This window comes from Leucopleurus acutus, assembly GCF_964270905.1.
Source record: "Leucopleurus acutus genome assembly, chromosome: 11".
In the NCBI taxonomy this organism is placed as follows: domain Eukaryota; kingdom Metazoa; phylum Chordata; class Mammalia; order Artiodactyla; family Delphinidae; genus Leucopleurus; species Leucopleurus acutus.
In genome coordinates, this window is record NC_139152.1 from 63,632,206 (window position 1) to 63,658,108 (window position 25,903).

Genomic DNA, 25,903 nt, shown 5'->3' on the forward strand with positions numbered 1-25,903 from the left:
TTACTTTTGCCATTTTAAGTAAAATCTCTTCTTCACCTCTGCCTTTCCTTTGACTGTGATGATATTTTTTTCTGCCCTTCAAGATTTTCCTTACAAAGCCTTCTTTTTCTTTCAGCCTACTGCCAGATTGTTTGGAAATAAGAGGTAGACTTCTTTCTAGCCGTTTCTCAAATATGCTGTATTATATTTATGAGGAGAAGGATGGGAAGAATTTCCAGAGAAAATATAATTAGAGTCTTAAGGGTTATTAACAGTTCTGAAAAATAATGTTAATCTATGAGGTTAGAAATTGTATGACTTGAATTAGGGTTAGAAAAGTTGTGCCATGTACAACATATTCTTATTTCTTTTTTTAATTTATTTTTTTATTGGGGTATAGTTGATTTACAATGTTGTGTTAATTTCAGGTGTACAGCAAAGTGATTCAGTTATACACGCACACACACATATATATTCTTTTCAGATCATTTTCCCATATAGGTTATTACTAAATATTGAGTATAGTTCCCTGTGCTATACAGTAAGTCCTTGTTGTTTATCTATTTTATGTATAATAATGTGTATATATTACTCCCTCCTCTGCCACCTTTCCCTGGTGACCATAAGTTTGTTTTCTCTGTCTGTGAGTCTGTTTCTGTTATGTAAATAAGTTCATTTGTATCATTTTTTTAGATTCCACCTATAAGTGATATCATATGATATTTGTCTTTCTCTGTCTGACCTACTTCACTTAGCATGATAATCTCTAGGTCCATCCATGTTGCTACAGATGGCATTATTTCATTCTTTTTTATGGCTGAGTAATATTCCGTGTGTGTGTGTGTGTGTGTGTGTGTGTGTGTGTGTACACACACAGGGAAGTTAGGGTAGTTTTTCAGTACTCTCTAAATCTGAAATAATAATACAGTTATTAAGCATTTCAATCATTCAAATAATTGGTAAATTAAAAGGAAGAGATTTGCAGACTGGCAGCAGAGTGGTGGTTGTTTTGGCAACCATTCAAGATGAAAGATAATGAACAGTATAGTAGTGTTTGGCTGAAGAAGAAATTAGCATTTGTCTTTCTGAGTGGCTGCCATGGTAAAGTGATATAAAATTATTCATTTGGTTTCAGAGCCATTGCGACCCCTGGGTGGAAGTTAAATGGGGGCAAATCATTATTCGTCCTCAGAATTGTTTTTATAATGAGACCTAATTGGCCTAATATTGGAAAGAGTCACCTCTTACTGGAGAGGAGGAAGCCTTTCCAATCTTGGAGGTTTTAGGCAGAGACCCATGGCCACCTCGCTAGTGACACAAAGAGTTTTCCCTCATTGGCTGAGAGGTGAGGCAAGACAATCTCTGAAGTCCCCATCAACTCTAAGATTCTACTATAGATGTTAAATGTGTGCATCTGTTGTGTGTGGTTTTTTTTTTCACCTGGCGTGAATATTGTGGAAGAAAAATGAACAGGTTGAATATCTCCCTGTATTCTTAAAACTGATGGTAGATATGCATCTTGACTCGTCTATGTGACAGTTTTCATACTGGAATTTAATACATGCCATTTTCTACCTTCACTTTTCCTTCTTTTTTTCTTTTCCTTCCATCCCTTCTGCATTCCTTTCCCTTCCCTACCATCCCCTCCTTTGCCATCCTCTTCCTTTTCTTTCTTTCCTATACCTTCTCACCCCTTAATCCATTCATTCCCCTTCCTTCCCTTTTTTTATTCCTTCTTTCTTTTTATTTAAAATTCCTCGGGCTTCCCTGGTGGCGCAGTGGTTGAGAGTCCGCCTGCCGATGCAGGGGACGCGGATTCGTGCCTCGGTCCGGGAAGATCCCACATGCCGCGGAGCGGCTGGGCCCGTGAACCATGGCCGCTGAGCCTGCGCGTCCGGAGCCTGTGCTCCGCAACGGCAGAGGCCACAACAGTGAGAGGCCCGCGTACCGCAAAAAAAAAAAAAAAAAAATTCCTCATCACTGCACATCCTCCTGAGTCCAAATTGAACAGAATTAAGACTATGTTTCCTCTCCTTCCTTTCCATGTTGTTCTTACTATCCAGATTCACCAATCTCAATGGCCACTGGCCTGGGAATTGTTACAGGGCCATAAACAAAATTTGTTTAACGGCACCTCTGCCCCCAAATGACAGATAGAGGTTGAACAAGGCCAACAGTTGTCACCCTGGCAGAGCTGTTTATTTTATGTGTAGACTTATTACTGGATTAGATGCCTAAGATTTTACTGGCGCTCTGGTGTCACATGTGGATATTTTGGTTCCCTGTAGAAAGTGGAGAAATAGTTTAAAGTAAAGCTATCCAATTCTTGGATCTTGGTTCATGAGTCTAATAAAATAAAAGACTTAAAAAGATATTGCTTCTATGAGAAAAGGCCTCTGTCTGATTCCCCAGAGTATAAATGTATACTTGCTACATAAGTCAAGTTTGTCTCAGCTATTCTGAGCATACTTTGAAATAGGTGATTATGAAAGTAATTAGGATCCAGATAGTTTCAGATATTTAAATTAAGCTTAGAAACATGGAGCACTGTACAGTATATTTCCAAATGACGCTCTCATTTTGCAATGATTAAGGTCATAGACCTACGAAATACTGTTGTATTATCACCACTTCAGATTATTACTTGTAACATTACATTTGTTTCTATTCACATTTTATTTGTAGAAAAAAATTATAATTTCAGATAATAATAGTCATTTGGAATTTTCTACCTATTATTTTACTTTTGCGAAAAGGAACTCATATCTGTATCTATATAATTATTCAGATTATTCACAGGACAGTAAATGGCATGAATAAAAAACTTACTATTATGTTACTTTTCTAGGTGAAGACCCTGAAACAAGAAGAATGAGAACAGTTAAAAATATAGCAGATTTGAGGCAGAATTTAGAAGAGACTATGTCCAGTCTTCGTGGGACCCAGATAAGTCACAGGTCTTCTTCAATTCTGCCTATTTGGGGGCCAATAAAGAAAAAATTACAATTAAGCATTTAACTTCTTGTAATGATAAAGAAGAAATTTTAGTTTTCCTTTACTATTTTCTCACTTAAATTTTATATGACAGTGAACTGGTGACTTCTCAGCCCGACCCAGTGATTTTTTTCTCCTATCCATCTCTTCTTCAGTGTAATTTCCCATTTAAACTGAATTAGCTACTGAAACTAACACCATCACTGCTAAATGGATTTTCACGCCTGCCTCAAATAACAACGGTGGAAGTTGTAATTAAAATGCATCTGAGGAGAGGTGGTAGAGAGTCTTTCAAACATAATTGTAGTTAACTTCCAGAAAAGTTCTGGGAAGGCTACAATGGGTTAAATTAAGGGTTGGTTGAGAATGTGAAACAATATTTTGTTTTATCCAAAATGTAATGATGGCGTTTCTTTTGAAAGCAAAAAATCTGTGATGAATGCCCCTTCCTACATTTTGATACCTGCAGAGGTGTTTAGAATCTCAAAATGAATGTATAATTTGACTTTCATGAAAATGGACATACTTCTAAGAAATGACTCTCAACTGTAGGCGTTCCTGTCTTCATGCATTCTGGGTCTATGGCCCCAGGTGAACAGAATATAGTGATTTCTCTATTTTATTTGACAGCACCCTGGAGACAACATTTGACAGCACTGTGACGACGGAAGTGAATGGCAGGACTATACCCAACTTGACAGGTCGACCTACTCCCATGACCTGGAGGTTGGGCCAGGCATGTCCTAGACTTCAGGCTGGAGATGCTCCTTCCCTGGGTGCTGGCTACCCTCGCAGCAGTACCAGTCGTTTCATCCACACAGACCCCTCCAGGTTCATGTACACTACGCCTCTCCGTCGAGCTGCTGTCTCTCGGCTGGGAAACATGTCACAGATTGACATGAGTGAGAAAGCAAGCAGTGACCTGGACATGTCTTCTGAAGTCGATGTTGGTGGATATATGAGTGATGGTGATATCCTTGGGAAAAGTCTCAGAGCTGATGACATCAACAGTGGGTAAGTGGCCCTGGGCCCCAGTTTCTAACAGAATTGTGTAAAGAGAGGTGGTCTACTACAATGCAGTAGCTGTAGGAAGGGGATATAGGTTAGTTAATAAAGTCATTAGAAAATGTGAGAAATCTAAGGTTATTTGGGGGTATTTCAGCCTTCTCTTCTAATCATTCATGAACAGTAAAATGTCCAAAATTTCTATAAAGTCTTTTCATTATAACCCATTAACTTTTTCTATTGTTAGTTCAGAGAAACACATGTGCCCTGTGTTTTTCAGAGCGATTTTCACATGCTTCTTAAATAACAGATTTTGTAGTGAAGGACGTGGGAAGGAGATAGGAGGAGTTTTGCTGAGCTGCTTGATTTTTTTTTTGGCTTGTCAAAGCTGCCTGTGACTGCTTTGAGGAACACAGATTTTCTAGCATTCTTCAATTATATACCTCCAATCTAACTTGAGAGAAAATCATTTTAGATCTGAAAATTTCAATCTATTTATTCTCTTTTGATGGCATCAGATTTTTTATGTTAACCCCTGCTTTCCTTCTGTTTTCTATTACATTCCAAAAAGAGTTGTGATTATAAAACTCTCAAAAGCATTTTGGCAATTTGGAATATTTAGTTCAATCTGAGGATGAGCCCCAATGGAGGAAATAGGATATTCAATTAAAACTGCTTCTATTAATAACTGTAGTTGACACGTTGAAAATTTATTACCTACTTCACTCTTTTTAAGCGCTTTAAGGACATTAATTCATTTAACCCCCTCCCCACCACCAACCCTTATGAGGTAAGTATTTTTATACCTGTTTTACAGATAAGGAAACTGATCCCACTTGGCCCCAACTGTATTAAAGCTAAGCAAAGACTAGACTTGCATTAGGACTCAGATACATCTGACTTCAAAACCAAGGCTCTATAATAAAAGGAAAAGCTTCCCAACTAACTTTATCTGTACTTTTCATGTGAGTCCAGGTTTTTACCTCTTCTTTGTCCTTATGCATCTGAGAGGACTGGTCTCTGAAATCATTCTTCTGTACAAGTAACCTTTCCTGACTTCAGTCATGAAAAGCTTGTTTGAATGGGAACAAGACCTTAAAAAGTACAAAAAAGCTTTTGATCAGACTTAACAGCTCTGCTTTGATATCCTGATACCCACCAGTTCATTCCTGGTGGCCACCTTCTCTGAGTTTCTAAAGGTCTAGAATTAGGGAGACAGGTTATTGCTAATTAGGGTAGGAAGCAGTTGAGTTGCCCCTGGAGTTGGAGTGTCTAAATTAAGTTTCTTTCTACCATTTTCTATCTGCCAACTCCTTGAGAGCTTAATGTATCCAAATTCCTTTCCGTAATAAGGATAAAATTGCAAAATCTTCATGAAATTGTTAAGAATGAAGAAAATAACCCACAAAATTGCACTTAGCACAAAGCCTGTCACAATATGTGTTCAGTAAATTATCATCATCATCACAATTACATTTTTATCAGTAATAATTATTAACCTAATGATTAATAACCTAATAATCATAGGATATGATCTTATATAGGAGATAGTAGAAATTATGAGAGGTGTGAAGAATCCTGGGAAAAGAATAGAGAAGAGAGATCATGAGCTGAATTATGTATGTGTGTATGTATGTATGTGTTCAAAAATATTTGTTGCATTCTTCCTATGTGCCAAGCAACATTCTAGGCACTGTGTGTTCAGTGGTGAACAATATAGACACAGTACTGGCCCACATATACTCACGTTAGTGTTTTTATATTTTTATAGTTGCTCATTTATTCAATAAATGAATAGTAATATGTGTACATATGTATGTACGTGTGTATGTATATACATTCTTAGATAAGGGGTTTTTGAAAGTCATTTTTTAAAAAACTGAGTTCTGCTTATAGTAGTATATTTTACCAGCATACCTATAGTCAGGAGCATTTTGTATTTTTCAGGACTCTAGCGGTATTAGGCAACTAACTTCTGTAACACAGAAATCTCAAAATCTCAGTAACTTAACACAAAGAAGTTAATTCCTCCTTCACATAAAACCCCTCCTGGTGTTTCTGATCATCAGTTGGGAACTAAGATGGATGGTAGGTAACTCTGCTATTATCCAACCAGACTGCCGACGTCACCCTGGGTGTTGATTTCAACAGACATGACAAAAGAGAGGAAGAACCATGGTGTAAGAATAGTTCATATGTACCAGGTCTGGAAGTGGGGGTTATGACTTCTACCCACATTTCCTTACCCAGAACTGCTGCAGCCCCATCTCACTGACAGCAAGGCCAGGAACCAATGTTCATCTTTGTGCCCAGGAGGAAGAGGAAATTGGTTTGATGAGAGCTGGCTAGTCTCTGCAGAACTAATGAGAAATTTTTAAGATGCTGGTATATTCTTTGTACTTCCTACTTGTTTCCTGCCTCACTGGAAACCTGATTCTCACGTCTGTTCTCCAGTTTTGTTCTCTGTTGGCCTTTCAGAGGAGGTCTTGAATAGTCCCACAAATGAGTCCATGTAAGAACGCATTAGTGGTCTGCATGCTTTGTGTTGAGTCTTTCATACTCAGTGTCTAAAGCAGAAGAAGAAGAAAAAAAAAACTAAGTAAAAATAACACAAATCCTATTTGAAAACTTCCTCTGATGATGTTTACCTGCTTGGCCTTATACATGTTCTCTTTCCCATGGTAGAGTACAGGACACTGAAATTTAAAGAATGACTCAGAGTTCTGTCCCCTGGATGGAGCGTGACTAGACGTGGTCAGCAGGCAGTGTCACCGGTCTCAGCTCAAGGGTGACTGGGGTGTTATGGGGAGGACACCCAGGATGTGCTGTACTTCCTCATTGCTCACCAGCAGATGTAGTGTACCATTGTCAACATCAGTGGGATGCAGCCCGATTTGTCAGCCTAAAGTTAAAAGATAGGAAGATATCCCAGGGCAATTTTAATTTGATGTTTTCTTTAAGAAAAAAGGGCATAGAAAAAGTCTGTGCTACAATTCACGAAAAAAATTGAATCACAAAGTTAACTGTTCCCAATTTTTTAAAGTATGTTTTAGTGATTAAAGGGACAAAAAAGGCTCAAAAGACAAAGCAATGAATGAAGATATTTAATCTTGGATATTCTTCTCATGCAAGAAGGAATGTCATGAAGTAAATGGGAAAGGAGTTTCATTTTTGTTGTTGTTGTTGTGGTACGCGGGCCTCTCACTGTTGTGGCCTCTCCCGTTGCGGAGCACAGGCTCCGGATGCGCAGGCTCAGCGGCCATGGCTCACGGGCCCAGCCGCTCCGCGGCACGTGGGATCCTCCCGGACCGGGGCACGAACCCGTGTCCCCTGCATCGGCAGGTGGACTCTCAACCACTGCGCCACCAGGGAAGCCCGAGTTTCATTTTTTTCACGTACTTCAGGTAGAACTCAAAAAATTAGTTAATCGGCATTCTGAGAATTCGAGATTTCTTGAAGCATGCAAAGGCTTATCTCTTTCTTCTCTTCCAAAAATTACTTTAAGCACTTGGGAATGTGAATCTGCCAGTAATTAGGAATTAGTCAGAGGAAGGCTTCTTACTTATAATGAATCTCTTTGAAAAAGTCTCCATGTGTAAAGCAAAAAAAAGGAACACCCTGGAAAACTGGGGGAAAAGTTACATATTTTAATTGGGTGGAAATTGAAGTTATCTGCAGGTGTCACAGTGATAAATAGTTGGGCCAAGAATATAACCTAAAATCCTGCTTTGAATGGCCCAAACGCAAAGTAATTTAATTCTGGAGAATGGCACTTTTTAAAAGGGAAGTGGATACTTTAATGCTGCTTTAATCCCCTGATGCTCCCACAATTCCGCTTTAGGAAACTTTGTGATAACTGAAGCATTCAAGACATTGGGAAGGGCAGGGTCACTTGAGTTGGGTTAAAAGGATGTACATGGGAAACCACATATTCCTAATCACAATGCTTCTATTCATTCCATATTCAAGATATGAGAGTTATTTTTAGTGAATGTAGAAATGCTAATGGAAAAAATAGCCAGTAACGTCAGTCAACACTTATATAGCACTTATTATGTGCTAGGTCACCATAACTGTAAGAGATAAGCATATCATTACTATCTCCATTTTACAGATGAAACAACTGAGGCATGGGTAGGTTAAGTAACTTTAGGTAGAACTCAGAAAGTTAGTTCATTGGCATTCTGGGAATTCAGACTTTCTTGATGCATGCAGTGCTGGACTTGAACTTAAAAGCAGTCTGGCTCCAGTCTGCACTCTTAACCATCTTGACATACTGACCCTGTGAGGTTGTCTACATGTCTACTTGCCCACATTTCTCTCCTAGGAGTTGATTTTTACAAACAAACATAACAGAGCTTCACAGCAATCGTTCATTATTAGTATAGTTTTCTTAGCTAGCACCTTTGATCAAGGGGACAATCCTTAATGTTATCTGTGTTCATGATCTGTGTTCTAAGCGCTGAACTAAAGTTCCTTAGAGGTTAAAAACACACACACACATTTTAGATGCCCTGTGTTTTCATGTCATAACAAATAGCTAATTGTTATATACAGTTTCTGATATAAGATATTGAATGTAAAAACGGAATTCTAGGAAGCTATGGTAGGGGCATAGGTGAATCTTTCCAAATACCCACAAAAATAGACAAAACAACTAGATAGCAAAACCATGGGGAAAAACCATGATCGTTGTTGAAAAAAGATGATGACAAGGTATCACCTCAAACCCCAGGTATAAGCAATGAAGGACAAACAGTCAAGAGCCAAAGGAGCAGAATGATATCAGCATCTGTGTACGAGCAGAATGATATCAGCATCTGTGTACGAAGAAACAGAAGGTAGTAGTGGGGTGTCTGATAACACTGAGAACAGAAGAACCACAAAATAGCCAAGAGGAACTGACTAGAAAACACACAGGGCTTATCTGAAGATAGCAACTGAAGCTGGGAAGGTTTTGACCACTTGACCAGCCAGAGACAGTAAGGGCTGAAGGTCACATCTGAAGGGAGTGGAGCAATCTTGTCCCCATGTATTCATTAAACTCTCCAGCCACAGCTCCCTTCCAGGACAGGACCCCGCACTGAGGGAAAACTTCCAGGAGTAGAAGCAGACTGAACAGGATGTAGCAATAAAAGTGAAGATAGAGAAGGTCCAGATAAAAGTGGGAGATGGGAACAGAGTCCAAAAATCTCATAAAAGCTAATTATCACATTCTAAAACACTACACAAAAATAACAGAAGCATTTACCGTGTGTGGTTAGAAAGGTATCTAGATCAAGTTTCTTTTTATTCTGAAGAATTAATTTCACATAAAAATAAGTAAGAGAAAAATGTCAGGATAAAACCCCACATAAGCCACAAACATATACAAGACGTACAACTAATAAAGGTTTACTATCAATGGGGATAGAAAAAAATAAAACTAAATATAGAATCCAATAGAAAAATGAGCAAAAGTCATAAACAGACATTTCACAGACAAAACATAAATGGCCTATAACAAAGTAAAAATTTGATCAACCTGCTTGGTAATCTGGAACTTGTAAATTAAAGCCAACACGACAATTCTTATTCATAGACAAGTAGAAGTTTATTCTGAAAATGTTTTGAAAACTCTTTGGCATTGACTAGTAGGGTTTGAATATGTGCATGTATCCCTTTTGACCCAATGATTCCTCTCCTAGATAGAGACCTTTGACAAGCTCTTGCCTGTGAGCATAAAGAAATGTGCATATACAGATGTTCATGGCAGAGTTGTTTGTAACAGCAAAAAATCTAAAAACAGCTCAAATGTCTGTAATAGTCAAACAGATAAATAGACTAGTGTGCTTGTAAAACAAAGCTGTATAACACTAACATTAAAAATGCAATAATACATATCAAGATAGATGATTTGCAAAAATGTAACTTAGAGTGAAGGAAATAAGTCACAAAAGAATATATACAGTGTGATTCAATTTATATGAAGTTCACATGCATGAGATGCTAATCAGTGTATTTTTAGGAATATATGCCCATGTGGTTAAACCGTAAAGGAATGCTTAACACAAAATCCAGGGCAATAGATATCTCTAGAAGGGAGGTTTAGAAATGTAGGACTGGAATGAGCCTATATGGTCACTGAAGAAACTGGAAGTGTTCTCTTTCTGAAGCCAGGTTATGGGTACATGAAAACTGATATTATTTTTTAATTATTTAATGTGTACTGTTACATTTTATACTCTTGCAAAAATATGATGTATTTAAATATGAAGCTTTTTTTGAAAAAGCATGGAGTTGCTGTGGAGGTGGAGTTGTATGTATTTATGTTGATTGAGAAAATGAGATTGAATAGCATACAGAAAGAAGATGTTTATAGTTTCTTCCTATTTCAGTGAATTCCAGACATAATAGAACATAGTGATGTTGATTCACAGGTCTGAACAGACTCCATCCTATTGTAATTGAGGGTGGTGAGTGACAAGAAGAAAGTCATTTACCTAGATTGTTAACTAGGTGGATGGTGTGTTTCCCTATAACTGTATTAGTATATACAAAAGGAGCATGAGCTTTAGCGGTAAAGGCAATATATGGTCTGTTTATGCTGTATTTGAGGTGGTTATGGGAAATCCACGCATCTGTGCACAGGAAGCAGTTTAATATCTCATTCTAGTGCAGGGTGGAGCACTATGGCCTGGAAATATTAATATGGAAAACACACACCTAAAGAAAATGTGCCAAAGTATGCAGTTTTTCTACAACAGAAGGAAGACGAGAGATGGCAGTGGAAGGGAGGAAGAGTTAGAAATGCTCTGGGAGACTATTGCGTTTTTTATGTGAATCATCTTATAGCTTATAGAATTTGAACATGGCTAAAATTATCCTAAGACTTCCATAGTTTGAGAGATTTTACTTTCTGTCAGTAACCTTCACAAATTTCCTTTGCAACTTTTCGTTTGTACCAATCATCCTGTGACTATTACGTCTTAAACTCATCTTAGCTTATGGTTTAGAAGTTCAGGTATAACATTATTAGGAAATCTTTTTTTTTAATTTTACATTATTCTTTCAAAATGATCTCCTAACATTTATATTTCCTGGATTGTAGCAATTTTTTCTAGAGGAACTATGAAATGCATGTTATTTTAGATTTTTAAATGCTTCAGAAAAACTGAAAAGAAGGAAGAATTTTCAAGAAAAAAAATTTAAATGAGAAATTTGCTTGTGTGATGCCCATATATATTTTTCAAATAACAAACTTTTCTGTTATGAAAATGCCCTACCAACATTCCAATGCGACAGTGTCTGTAAACAGGGGAAATAGACACTGATGACTATTTTTGGTTCAATTAATACCTGTTGTAAACTTATTTGATATTACCTGGAAAATCCCAGGGTCAAAGGAAAATGAGTATCCTTTGAAATGCTTCCTAAAAATGTTGGGTTTTTTTCTTAATTCATTGAAATTTTAAAGTTGTTTTTTTCTTTGGAAAATTAGTTTTCAAAGCATTTAACCTTTGTCTATAGAACTTACTCTTCTGTAAGCACTGAATAATTGAAAGCTTATGTTTCTAATAGAAGTCATCTTCCATCTTATTTCTTGTTTACATGCATCACCATTATGGCTAAAGTGCTGAGATCTGCTGTCATGGTTTCTTCCTGCAGTAGGGAGGCCTTTTAAATTCAGCTGAACAAATGTTTAATATATTTGTTGATACCAAACTATATACAAAACACTTTACTAAACACTTTTAGAGATACACCAATGAATAAGACAGACCAATAAGATGTAAAACTTAACATGTATACATTGTTTTAACTTCCTCCTGAGGTTAAGTTTAGGATCAAGCATATTGATAGTTTTTTTAAAAAGGAGTCTCTCACTTATCTGGAGAGAACATTTCTACCATCCCCAAACTTTTAAAACACAGTTTCAGGGCTTCCCTAGTGGCGCAGTGGTTAAGAATCTGCCTGCCAATGCAGGGAACACGGGTCCGAGCCCTGGTCCAGAAAGATCCCACATGCCGCGGAGCAACTAAGCCCGTGCGCCACAACTACTGAGCCTGCGCTCTAGAGCCCATGAGCCACAACTACTGAAGCCCACGCGCCTAGAGCCCATGCTCTGCAACAAGAGAAGGCACCGCAATGAGAAGCCTGCACACCGCAACAAATAGCAGCTCCCGCTCACAGCAGCTAGAGAAAGCCCGTGCACAGCAACGAAGACCCAACACAGCCAAAATTAAAATAAAATAGAAAAATTTTTTTTAAAAATTCAAAAGGAGAGTGAATGAGAAAAATGTTTTTCACTAAACACTTTATCAGGAATTTCATATACTTCACCTTAAGAAAAGAAGCAATAAAAATATTTAGACTTGGGCTTCCCTGGTGGCGCAGTGGTTTGAGAGTCCGCCTGCTGATGCAGGGGACACGGGTTCGTGCCCCAGTCTGGGAAGATCCCGCATGCCACGGAGCGGCTGGGCCCGTGAGCCATGGCCGCTGAGCCTGCGCGTCCGGAGCCTGTGCTCCGCAATGGGAGAGGCCACAACAGTGCGAGGCCCGCGTACCGCAAAAAAAAAAAAAAAAGATAAGAAATTGGAAGTAAGAGTAAACAATAGAACACTGACAGCATCAATATGGCAGCTGACAAATTAAAAAGTACGAAGGACAAATATCCTTTAATTGTCTCATTTAGTATCACTGTATATGATACAGGAAATTGATGCTCATAATCATGAATTAGTTATCAAAAAAAGTTGTCATATCTAGTATTCCATTTAAAAGAGTATGTCAGTCTTCAGCACATTTTGGAATCAAAGTACTCTTTTTTTGTTTTAATTTTGGTGGGATTAAATTCTTTGGTTATCAGGAAAATTAACCATGTAGAGTACCTTATGAGGATAATACAGCATGACTTTTTGTTTTGTGTATAAAATTCATATATTTCCTTTTAAACATATGTTGGGAGAGACTTTGTGAATAGCAAGTCACTATTATTTATAGGGTTCTCATATTAAGAGCTTTATGTATTTCTCCTTTAATTACCATAATATCTATCTTCAGTAAATTTTATTCTTCGCATTTTGAGGTGAGGCAGAAATTGAGGCACAGTTTAAGAAATTTGTTTAAGGTCCTTCAACTAATAAGGACAGAATTTACTAATCATGTAAGCAATTAGCCAACTTCATAATTGTAGTTTTAACTATTTGGTCGATCTTTAATATGGTCATGATTAAATTTTTTATTCCAAATAGTGAAATTAACTCGAATTTGTTTAAGCAAATTGGGGATCTTATTACAAGGAAGCAAGAATATCTCCTAGAACCCCAGGAGAAGTTGTGAAGCTGAAACCACATGGCCAAGTGTGCTTTTTGTGCACCTGTGTCATTCTTCCTACTTTGCTGATCAGCTTTCTCTGTGCCTCTGCATCTGGTGAAGATAAATACCCAAAGCTCCTGGGTTTTCATTATCATAAACTCTTTCCACATAGAAAGACTGATGAGCTATCTGTTAATCCCATTTCTCAAGAAAGAAACATTTGATTAGCCCCACATGGGGTAGGAGATTAACACCTGTTCTAATCCCCCATTGCCAAGAAAGGATTATCAAATAGTAACATGACTATGGGAGTCTACCAGCCCTGTGTGAAGATGGTGGTCCTGTGATAGCAAGGAAGTAGTTCTCAGAGACAGGAAACGGGCAGGCCATGTGGTCCTTCAGTTCAGACAGCAGTGCATGGTGGTTAAGGTCATAGTTTCTGAAGCTGACTTTCTAGATTTATTCTCAATTCTGCTGGGACTGGTTGAGTGACCTTGTGTAAGTCCTTAACCATTTCGTGCTTACTTATTTTCTTTATCACTAATGTGGGGATAGTAATGTTATTACATGTAAACTATATAGAACGGTTCCTGACAACATCTTAAACATTTAATACATCTTAGTAATTATTTTATGATAGTGGTCAATTGCTGTATATATTTTATTTATCAAATAAATTAATCTAATTTTAAGATTACTCCTGTGACCTTCAATGCTTCAAAGATAGTGTTTACAAAATGAAATAATCATGCTCTTATTTTGCTAAGAGTTACATTATCTCTAAGTCTGTTCAAAATATTGATAACAAAGGGGAGAAAAGGGAAGGTCTTATAATTGGCTAGTTACTTGTTGCAGTAGGAAGATTAATTTCCTAATAAGATTTTCTGATACTTCCTGGTGAGTAGAATATTAATATAGAAAAAACTATAATAGAGCATATTTGCATAATTATTAAAATTTTTGCACACCGTTTGTTTATTAAGTTAAATTATACAGCTGAGGTCAATTAATTTTCTGTTGATTAATTAGGCATTTATTTTCAGGTACATGACAGATGGAGGGCTCAACCTGTATACTAGGAGTCTGAACCGAATACCAGACACAGCGACTTCCAGGGATGTCATCCAGAGAGGGGTTCATGATGTGACAGTGGATGCAGACAGGTAATGTCATCAGCATATTTGATGGTGAGGAATGCATAAAGCAATTTTATAAATGAGATCCTAGGAGTTTTACAGTATTAAACCAAAGGACTTTTTATTTTGATATAATAATTATTTTGGAACATTTTGAAAACTAAGGTGTTTTTGCTTACAAGACTTTTAGCTCTGTACACTAAAAGAAATTGCATTGCTGTTGAGAACATTTAACAAATTTCAGGTTACATGGTGGCAAATTTTAACATCTGCCAAAGCAAAATTGTAAACATAGACTTCTGTTCCTTACTTGAAAAGAACCCTGGCTGATAAATTCCTTTCAATTCAGATGCTCTCAGATCTACCTGGGGGCTAATGACATAAAGATGAAAACATAATTCTAATTATCAGGTAAAATAAGTTTGATGCTTTTCTTGAGGGGTTTCTTGAAAGCATACAACTCTTGCTTTAAGCTAATCTCTTTCATATTTCAAATTGCTTACAGGTTTGTGTGTTTCATATACTTGTTATTATTTTGCTGGGAATTGTTTTGCAAATTTTATCAGAATCACTGCTGTTTGGCAACATTGTCTTTGTGAAATAATGTTGTAAGACATATTTCTGACCTGATTTTGCCCCCTCTTCACTCAGAATTTTTCATTTCTTAAGCAGGAAGGGATTGCCTATTTCCAGAGCTACTGTATATCAATACCTAGAGTAGTTCTTTAATTCAACATTTATGAAGGGGACGAAAGGGTAAGACCTAACGTGTCCACATTCTGAAATAAGAAATGTGTACAATTCATAGTGCATTTTAGTATAGCCAACTCCAAAGGCTAGGCAGTGAATTCTGATATTCGTCGTCAATTCCTCCTTACTCAAATGCTGTTGATGTTTTAACTCCTGTCGGCCAGCTCTCATCCTGTATATACGCTAGTCTCCTAGGCTGTACACAAGGTGTCTGTGTGAAGCATGTGGTTACAAAAGGCTTATGAAAAATTTTGCTCACTCCACCCCCCACCTGAACTATTCTTCAACTGTTTTCCCTCACTGACTCTCACTAACTTCAAACACGATGGACTTCTGCTTTCACATTGATGCCTCCTCTGCCTAGAATGCCCTTTTCTACATTCCTTGCATTATTGCCTCCATCATATTTCTGTTTCAGCTTAATGTTACCTTCTTAGCGAAGTGTTTCCAGAGTAGCTAAGGTACATTTCATTTCCAGTCACTTTCTTTCCCATTATCTTATATTATTTTCTTCAATGTACACATCACTCCTAATTATTGTTTACATGTTTATTTTGTATCTCCCCCATTACAGTGTAAGCTCAGGAATGCAAACTTTTCATCATATTTATGATACATTGAGCTTTTAACAAATGCTTGTGGAGTGAATGAACAAAGGAATGAATATAGGCTATATATTCATATAGGCTAGCGATAGCATCCAGTTGACTAAAGAGACAAATAAGACCGGGAAAAGAGACAAGATACTGCAAGGATATTATGTAAGAGAGGGAACGAGTTATGTGGGAAAATAGGAAGGAGTGATTAGAGGGAAAGAAATCCAAAGTGTGGGCCACATTTTGAAACTAATGACCAACTCATTGTTAGCTGACAGTGGAAAACATTAAAGGAGACGAAAAAATCTGTTGGTCTTTGGGAAATGAGATTTATGATAGCAGAAGCTAGGAATCAATACAAAGGTGACTTACTTTGGAGGCATTTGGGATAACCAGCTCTCCAGGCTCCAGACTGGAGCTGGGCTGAGGAACCTCAGACCAACGGAAAAACCCAGGTATTCAACTAATAAATTGGGACCCGCAAAAGCCATAGTTCTTAAAGTGTGGTACCTGGATCAGCAGCAGCAGCATCACTTGGGAACTTGTCGGGCATGCAAATTATCAGCTCCATCTAAGACTCGCCGAACCTGGGGTCCAGCCATCTGAGCTTTAACCAGGCGATTCATGTATACACCAAAACTACTGAAACACTATCTTAAAATGAACAAATAGATGCCAGGCCTATGAAAACGTAAACATGTAAACATAAAAAATAACATTTGGAAAGTTTTACTTCATTAGCTGTGCTTTGTCAAGTGAAAGAGACTATCAGAATAACAATGGCATTAATCTTTAAATTAGATCAAATAATGATGTGTTGCACCTGAAATAAATAGTCTCAGATTCAGATTTTGAGAAGTATGTAGAAGGTTTTTGAAAGAATTAGTAATTTGAGGAATACAAAACCGCTTTGGTCACTTTTATATATTAAACAGCGATAGGGTTATAGTGAAAATCCTACCATAGGAGTTTTAGGATTTTCTCTTTTATTATAGCTAAATCTCAAGCTCTTTTAAAATTGTATATTCAGAAAGTGATTCAAGATGTTATTGTTTTAAAATGCATAATCTTAGATATTAAAGTTGTGAAAGTCCTGTTAATTTATAAAGGATAACGTTTCATAAAATTTTCTTAATTCTGATAGCCATTCCAAGTAGGATTGACAAGAATAGCTAAAGGTACTGAGAAGTCCTGCAGTTTAAAATAAAACCTGCTTAACTTTATTTAATTCATTGCTCCTTAAGTTTTTTTTCATCGATTCCCCCACCTTTTCTCTATAATGATATGATAATTTGTTCCTATAATGTTTTAAGAAATGCTCATTTAGCCTAATGTCTCATTTAGTGGATATAAAAGAGTGAGGAGTTATGTCTTTTACTCCTGTACTTCTAGTTTCCCAGCTACCTTAGTCAAGGTTTTTAAAAAATAATAATAATAATATAAAATGTATTAGTGATTGGTTCATTTTAGCAAATCGGTAAATAATAGGGCTTACAATAGTTCACTGATAAGAAAGCTTAAATGCAAAAAAAAATCAGCAGTGTTTTCATATTTCTTAGATATTCTTTCTAAAAGGTATATCAGGGAAAAATGCACTTATATAATGGCAAAGTACCCAGCTGGCTAGCATGGCAATGGATTTGAATTGTTCGTGTTGCTGTAGTGAAGGTTATATGCTCCCCTTTGATCAACTTCTGGAGAAAATGTGATGGGCAATAGAGAATAGCTGAATTCATCTTCTCAGCAGATTGAAATGGCCCCAAAGGAAAGAGGAGGGCTTCCAGCAGCCAACTGTATTACTCAAAGACATTGCAGAACAAAAGCGGGGCATCATTTCGAGAGGAACTTGGGTTTGGTCCGTATGTAGTACTCTGCTCGGACTGCCATAACAAAGTACCATGGACTGGGTGGCTTAAACAACAGACATTTGTATTCTCCCAGTTCTGGAGGCTACACGTCCATGATTACAGTGCTGGAAAATTCATTTTCTTATGAGGGCATTTTTCTGGCTTGCAGACAGCCACCTTCTCACTGTGTCCTCACATGGCCTTTTCTCTGTGCTCTCTTGCAGTGAAAGACAGAGATCTTTAGTGCCTGTTTCTCTTCTGATAAAGACCCCAGTTGTATTGGACTAGCCTCCTCCCACCATTATGACCTTATTTAACCTTAATTACCTCTGTAAAGGCACAATCTCCAATATGGACACATTGGAGATTAGGACCGCACCATATGAATTTGGTGGTGATGGGGGATGAAGGGACGGGCATAATTCAGTCCATAAAACTGTGTAACTCCCAGGTGGTTTTATCCTTGGAGATATAGGTTCAGTGTCTCTATAAGTGCTGGATTAAAGTAGTGAATGTATGTATTATGCATATCATAAGCCCAGACCCTACAGGGATCAGGAACATCACATGAAATGAGTGAAGCAGAAGAGACACATGGTAAACATGGCCAGTCCAAGTGGGCATCTACCCTCCACTGTAGAGGTCGCTGCCTGTGGAAATGCACAAATGTAGAAAGGAGGGCTGAGGATTGCAAACCATTTGATTTTTTAAATTTAATTTTTATTTTATATTGGGGTATAGTTGATTTACAATGTTGTGTTAGTTTCAGGTGTACAGCTAAGTGATTCAGTTATATATATATATACATTATTTTTCAGATTCTTTTCCCATATAGATTATTACAGAATATTGAGTAGAGTTCCCTGTGCTATGCAGTAGGTCCTTGTTGATGATCTATTTTACATATAGTGGTGTGTATATGTTAATCCCAGACTCCTCATTTATCCGCCCCCACCCCCACATTTCCCCTTTGATAACCATAAAGTTTAGCCAAGAGTCTAGACTTTTTTGAGAACTCTCCGAGTTTTTAAGTATTGGTAACTGTCTTAGCACATCTGTGAGATCAGTAGATAAAGATACACATTTTCTTCAAGTTAAAGATACACATTTTATTCAGTCAGATAATCTAGGAAATCACAGAGAAGCTTATATAAAGCAAGAAACCATGAACATTCTCACATATGGTCATGTAAACTTCCTAGGTCCATTAAATTTTCCCAAAGAAATACGCTGGTGGTGATACCTGCTATACAGAATGAGAATGCTGCCACTCATGAGAAGCCTGCCCGGCAGGTGCAAGGAATTGTGGCAAAACTAGCTAAGCACGTTTCTAAGTTTTTAATACAAGATAAGACCAATCTAAGGTCTGTATCCCAGCCATAGCATCACTCTGGAGGCTGTGAGGCCTGTTATGGCAGCAACTATAGTTAATTTTGTTGAAAACACTCTGAGGATTAACACTGTGCAGACCAAAAGCTCATTTGGATCGGTGATGCAGAGAGAGAAAACAAGCCTTGAGAATGAACCCTTGACATTTAACAAGGGAATAAGGGAAGAGCAGTCATTGAAGAAGGTAGAGAAATCAGCTCTAACACAAAGGTGAGGACAAATAGGGTTAACTGGTACTTTGAAAATGGAGAGAAGAGGGAATAGGCACCAGTGTCAAATTCCATGGAGAGGTTAAGTTAGGTGAAGAGAGTTTATGCCAAAAAATAAAGTAAAATAATATGACGTTTCACATTTGAGAGGTAAAGTTTCCTGGATGATTTAAGCAAGCTGTAAGTCATTGCCTGAGTGACTAGAGTAGAATGGTCATAGAAGTCAAAGTTCGGTTATGCAGATGATTTATCCAGGTGGCCATTAACTCATGATGACAGAATGAGTCTCAAAAGAGAGGAAGACAGGGCTTCCCTGGTGGCGCAGTGGTTGAGAGTCCGCCTGCCGATGCAGGGGACACGGGTTTGTGCCCCGGTCTGGGAAGGTCCCACATGCCGTGGAGTGGCTGGGCCCGTGAGCCATGGCCGCTGAGCCTGTGCGTCCGGAGCCTGCGCATCCGGAGCCTGCGCGTCCGGAGCCTGTGCTCCGCAACAGAAAAAGAGATGAAGACAAAGCTCCAGGTACCAGTCTTTATTGAATACTGACGAATTCCTCAAATTGCAATAATAGATTTCACCAGGTCTATTCTGGATTGTCTATTACATTGTTATCTAAAGTATATTCTTAAATATAGTGATTGCTTATTTCAATTATAAATGAATCAATTTAACTATTCATATTTTTACTTATTTTTTGCATGTTTAATCATGACTTTTTGAAAATATAAAAACAATATATCATAGAAATTATTATTGTATTGTATTAAATGACAGATTGATTTCATTTATGATACTATAATCGAGAAACTAAAATCACAGCTGATGAACGAGTTTACAAAAGACATTAAGGATATCATATTACATGCCTCTAGACTGTCAGTCATTATAACTTACTATATTGAGGGAGGTCTAGTTCCAAGCATCTAGTCATAATGAGTCCCCTACTGGAAGAGGAAATCTTTTCTCTTAGGTTTAGTGGTTGGTGGCCTGCAAATTACTCTGACAGAAAAACAAGAGGCAAATTTTTATACACATATGTATGCAGGAAATCACAGAAAGATGTGATTTAAGGGGAGATGGTTAGAAATTGGGACATCTTCATAGGGAAAAGAGGGCAGGGAGAAGGACACTTTTGGGAAAACAAATGACTTTCAGGAAAGATAAATGGGACCATAGAAGAAGAGATGGGCGATATGATCGTTTTGTGACAGTGTCTATTTAGGCAGTTTCTTATTTGGTGCCGTTTGTCTCTGGTGATAGAAGTCAGTCCTGTCTGGTGTGAAACCCCCAGGGAGGAGATTTATGACAGTTGAATTCTTTTGGGAGACACTTTCAGGCAGACAGGGGGAGTTTAGGAAGAAAGAAAAAGCTCTTTGCAGTGGTATATTTTGGATCCCTTCACCCTAAATCTACAGTTTTCGTCAATGTGTAGAAAATTGCACTGCCTCTACAAAAAGGCTCAAGGAAAATTCTCATAAAATCAGGTGGGGAGTCATTTCTAAGGTAGGAGGCCTTTGGTATTTTCACGACTTCTCCAAACAAGAGAAGTGAAGGCAACTGAGATTCCTCCCAAGCCACCAAGCAGATATCTCCAGAGTCTGAATTCATGATGCTTGTCACTAGTTTATGTACACTCTAATAATTCCTTCTATTCTGTGTTGATTTATTCTCGCATAATCACAGAAACAGTATATTCCCATATCTGAAGTATTTTCTTCATTAGCTTACTGGCTTTCCATAGTAATGAAAAGCAAACACAAAACAGATTAATAGGCTGAGATTAAAGTAGTTAAGTAAATATAATTATTCCATTTTATAATTAAATGGCCTGCCATTTTGGGCCTCCTTTCTTTAAGTAGGGAGAGACGACTGCAAAACACTGGAGAAGTGGAAAAAGTTTTATTTGCCCCCCTCAACTTCCCTTTGGTACCCTGCTCATCTTTGCAGGCTTATGCACTGGTGCTAAACTTCTCTCCTGTGTCCTGATTCTCAGCATTACCTGACCTCATTGTGAATAATCTTACAAACTTCCAATACTTTTAAGTAACACCCCTCGTAGAATTAATTCACACTGTACACATGTGAACACATTGTGTGCACATGTACACAACGTGTGCACGTGTATTGAGACCCTGCTCTCTGCCAAGTTCTGTGCTCAATCCTGGGGGACCTTGTACTCAAAGGTCTTACATTAGAAGGACTTTTTAGGCTTGATTAATTTAAAATAGGGATTAATGAAGCCTAAAAAGCCATTGAGATTCAAAGGATACTTAGTCAGTACAACTAGCCCAAGTTGTAGATATTTTTGATTGGAATACCTTTTAGTATCTTTTTTTTTTTTTGCGGTACGCGGACCTCTCACTGTTGTGGCCTCTCCCATTGCGGAGCACAGGCTTCGGACGCGCAGGCTCAGAGGCCATGGCTCACGGGCCCAGCTGCTCCGCGGCATGTGGGATCTTCCCGGACCGGGGCACGAACCCGTGGCCCCTGCATCGGCAGGCGGACGCTCAACCACTGCGCCGCCAGGGAAGCCCTTTAGTATCTTTTAAAACATACATACAGGTGGCTGTAAGTTTTACCACCCTTTGTAAGACTGCCCCTGATATTAAACTTGGCCATGGCTAAACTTTACCATTACAGAATACATCTCCCAATAGAGGAGATGGTCCCCAGTACTCTTACTTATGAAGTAGTTTTACATTATCTCCTTCCAAAACAATTTGCTTATGAATCTTATGAAGATGGTGATGATGATGTTGAAGGCAAGGAGGAGTCATGGCTGTTACAGTAAAAATAGCCAGAGTATCTCTCTGTATTGAGGATCGAGTAGTGCAACCAGCATACCATACTAGTTAAGTACGTTGTTCTATTTTACCTTTATGGCAGCCCTGTGAAGTGCACCTTATTACTGCCGTTTTATAAGTGAGGCAGACAGTCCTTTGATCAAGTAACTTGCCTATAGACACTTTGTTGATAAATGGTAATGGTTGGATTTGAATCCAGTTCCTGTACTCTCACTGTTATTCATAAAATTATTAATATGGATACGGGTTTTATCATGCCTGGATAACATACTCTGATTTTTAAAATTATTTCAGTTGTCCCTTTCTGGCTAAATATACCTGTAAAATATGAATAGATCTTTCTTATTCAGCTTCGTAAATGTTGGTAATTTCCTTCAGCATGTAATCATTTTCTGTTTCTACTGCAGATGGTCAATAAATGTAAAAACACGATTGACAGAACAATATTTTCACATGCATTAGAGCTTCTAAAAGCCTGGCTAGTTTGTTAATCAGTAACGCAATTTAGCAGTGTTTTGTTCTTTTATGCATGTAAATCTATCCTAATCTTGAAATCTAATGTCTTTTGAAATATCTATTTCTAACAGGCTCAAGGAAATAATAGAAAAATGGAAAGGGGAGAAATATGATTCATCCTATATACAGAAAAATACTAATTAAAGTGTACTTATATGAAGGGAAAAACAATGTGGACCTTTTATATTACATGATTTTTTTGTCCTACAAAGAGCAATAAAATGGGAGAGGTTTTTGTCAATGAACTTAATTGTTTAATTTGATTTAAGAGTTGCATCTATACATGAAACAGTTTTTTTCCCCCTTCAAAGGCTACGGATGAATTCTTTTTTTATAGGCTAACTAATGGGGTGAGACATTGAACTTGGGATCATTAAACTGAGGTCTTCCGGCTGGCAGCTGATAAATTCTGCACCTTCCTCATTTCAGCTGTTTGAGTGGGTGGCATGGACATATTTATTAGAGTCATATGTGCTCCGTTTATATTCTTTTTTCTTGCTTGACTTAATTTGTATTTGAAACGGTTAAAGTTATCTGCAGTGAGCTGTATTTTTTCTTTTTTTAAGCATCAGCAGAGCTTCCATATGTTTTTTTAGATAAGTTGCAAATGAAAGTGTTTTCATTACAAATGAGTGCTTATTCTCTGAATTAGTTATTTTGCTATTATAAAGCTTTTCTGTGGTTATTGAGAAAAGTTCACAGAATAAGTAAAAGTATAAAGAAGAATCTAAAAATAATTCATAATCCTCCCATCCCCAGAACAACCAAGAATATTGCTTCGATGTATTTCCTCTCAGGCTTGCTCATCCGCTCTGTTTGCACAGTTTGGGTTATACCATCTATACAATAGATTATCCTGCTTTCTTTACCTACTTATGTAATGAACACTACCCCATAATATTAAACATTTTTTTAAAATATGACTTTTAATGATTGCATGCTCTTCTATCACATGGGATAAATTTTATCTAAGGAGTTTGTGTAATCAACCATAAAATTTTTAAGACATACATCAAATTTCGGATATTATTGGCAAGACCATTAGGAGAAACTTATCTGATTGTCTGTCTATATGTACTTTTTCTTAAAAGGTAAACACCTCACATATGCACATGTGCATATTTGTACATGTATGTGTGTATGTATATACACAGGTGCATTTGAAATTTAGTTTTATTTCTCCAAGTAAATCTCATTCCTTAAGATTTATAATTTACTTTTACTTTAGGTTTTTAAAATTTCAAGTGTATATTTAAGGCTTTGTAAACTCTTAGAATTCATGAGTTTGATATAATTTTAAAATACTTTGTCAGCCAGGTTTTCTTACAAAATAGGTGGTAAACAATATTGACTGAAACTGTGTTGCTTCTTCTTCAAACATAAGCAAATATCCAAAGGGGCTTTATTTCTTAACAGAACAAAACCCTATCACTTGTTTCTCTAACAATATAATGTGTTCTGATCCCAGACAGTTTGTACAAGGCACATCCACTTGATAACCCAAATATTTACTAGATAAAAATAAAAATAATTATAATAATAGTGCCTTTATTGAGTGTCTCATTAATGCTAGACATATTTCTTTTTTTCATCTTTGGAGATGTTAATATACTTCTTTCAGTCACTAATAGAACAAGAAGACACCCCCCCAAAAAATCAATATATAGAAGATTTGACCCATACAATAAGAAAGTTGACCTTATGTACATGTATAGAACACCAGAACCAAGAATAGTAGAATTCATTCTTTTCAAGTACACATTGGATATTTACAAAAAGATGTGTTGGGCCATGAAGTAAGTCCCCACAGATTTCAAAGAACTGAAATACTATAGAGTATGTTCTTTGACCACAGTGCTTTAAGCTAGAAATCATTAGCAAAAAAGATAGACAATCTCTGTATGTTTGAAAATTAGAAAATGTACTTCTTAATAACATTTGGGTAAAAGAAGAAATCACAATGGAAATTAGAAAATATTTTGTTCCGAATGCTAAAGAGAACACTACATATTAGAATTCGTGGGATATAGCTTAAAATCATGTTTAGAGGGAAATTTATAGCCTTAAATACTTATATTTATAAAACAAACAAGAAAGGCTGAAAATCAATGAGCTAAGCTTACAAGAAGTTAGGAATTCTCCAGTTCAAGGAGGTAGGAAAAGCAAAGCAAATTAAACCCAAAGAAATAAGAAAATATACATAAACGCAGAAACCAATGAAATAGTTTTTAATACTTCACATGCATTAACTAATTTAATCCTCGTAACAACCTTCTGTATTTGGAACTGTAATTGTCATCTCTTTGCAAATGAAGCATCCGTAGCACAGAGAGATTAATCATTTTCTTCAGTTCACACCATTAGTAAATAGCAGAGCTAGACTTAAACCCAGGTGAAGCAAAACAAGTGGATTGTAAGAACAACATTCATAAGTATATATTTTTTAATTTTTAAATCTTTTCGAGCTTTAGTTTTGACTAAGTAATTTGATTGTCCTCTGTCCTTCTTGTCTAAGCCGGTTTGATTGGCTGTTGGCTAGAACAGGTTGATCATAGTAAAAACCAATAGAAATTCTGCCCAAATTCCATTTAACTACTACATTTTGAGAATATGTTGGTGTAGTTGATTTTTAAGATTCAGATATCATACCAGCTCTGCTGCTACTGAAACTCTCCAAATATTTTAGTGAAAAGATTTTTAAAACACATAAAGCCACAATGGTCAGAGTACAGTTGGCCCTCTGAATCCACAGGTTCCCCATCTGGGACCATTTTATGTAACAGAGTTGAGCATCCTTGGATTTTAGGAGGGTGGGTAGAACCAATCCCCCTGCAGATACCAAGGGACGACCATACAGAAGGCAGCAATAGCAGGAAAGCTGGGAAAATGGCAAGACAGAGGGAGAATGGTGATTGATTTAACAGCCCCGTGAAAGCACAGAGCGTGCCAAGGGTGAAGGCAAGAAGCAATGCAATTTACCCCATGGGAACCCCCAAAAGCTTGGGAATTTTAGGATTAATTACCTTGGGATTTAGGGCTGAGTATGAGGTAAAAATAGGAGGAACTGGGTTAAAAGGTTTTTAAGAAGCAGTCCGATCCCCAAATCCCCAACCCAAATGTGAATAACTGGGCACCTGCCCCTTTTCTATCTTAGCAAAAGACCGGAGATTATTTTCTGGGGAGGAGAAAAGAAATAGAATTTGTGTGGGACACAGAGGAGGACTGACCACAGCGTAATTAAATGAAGTTTTCATAATAAGCATGGAGATTCCCAGCTTTTCCTCCAGTTTGGACCCTAAGTCTAAATTTAGGCAACCAGGTATGAGTCCATCTAACGAGGACCATCGTTTACCTTCTACTTTCCCCATGTACCTGCCGTGTGCT

The 25,903-nt window shown here is 37.3% G+C and overlaps 1 protein-coding gene across 3 annotated transcripts in view; it reads left to right on the plus strand.

The window, feature by feature from the left end:
• NAV3 (neuron navigator 3) overlaps positions 1–25,903 on the plus strand; it is a gene marked incomplete at its 3' end in the record, with an annotated part of 362,964 nt that overhangs the window by 208,711 nt on the left and 128,350 nt on the right. For all 3 annotated transcript variants that reach the window (XM_082850415.1, XM_082850416.1, XM_082850417.1), the window contains exons 10-12: positions 2,828–2,936; positions 3,604–3,987; positions 14,319–14,438. In XM_082850415.1, coding sequence (XP_082706541.1) covers positions 2,828–2,936; positions 3,604–3,987; positions 14,319–14,438 — 613 coding nt within the window. The remainder of the gene's footprint in view (positions 1–2,827; positions 2,937–3,603; positions 3,988–14,318; positions 14,439–25,903) is intronic.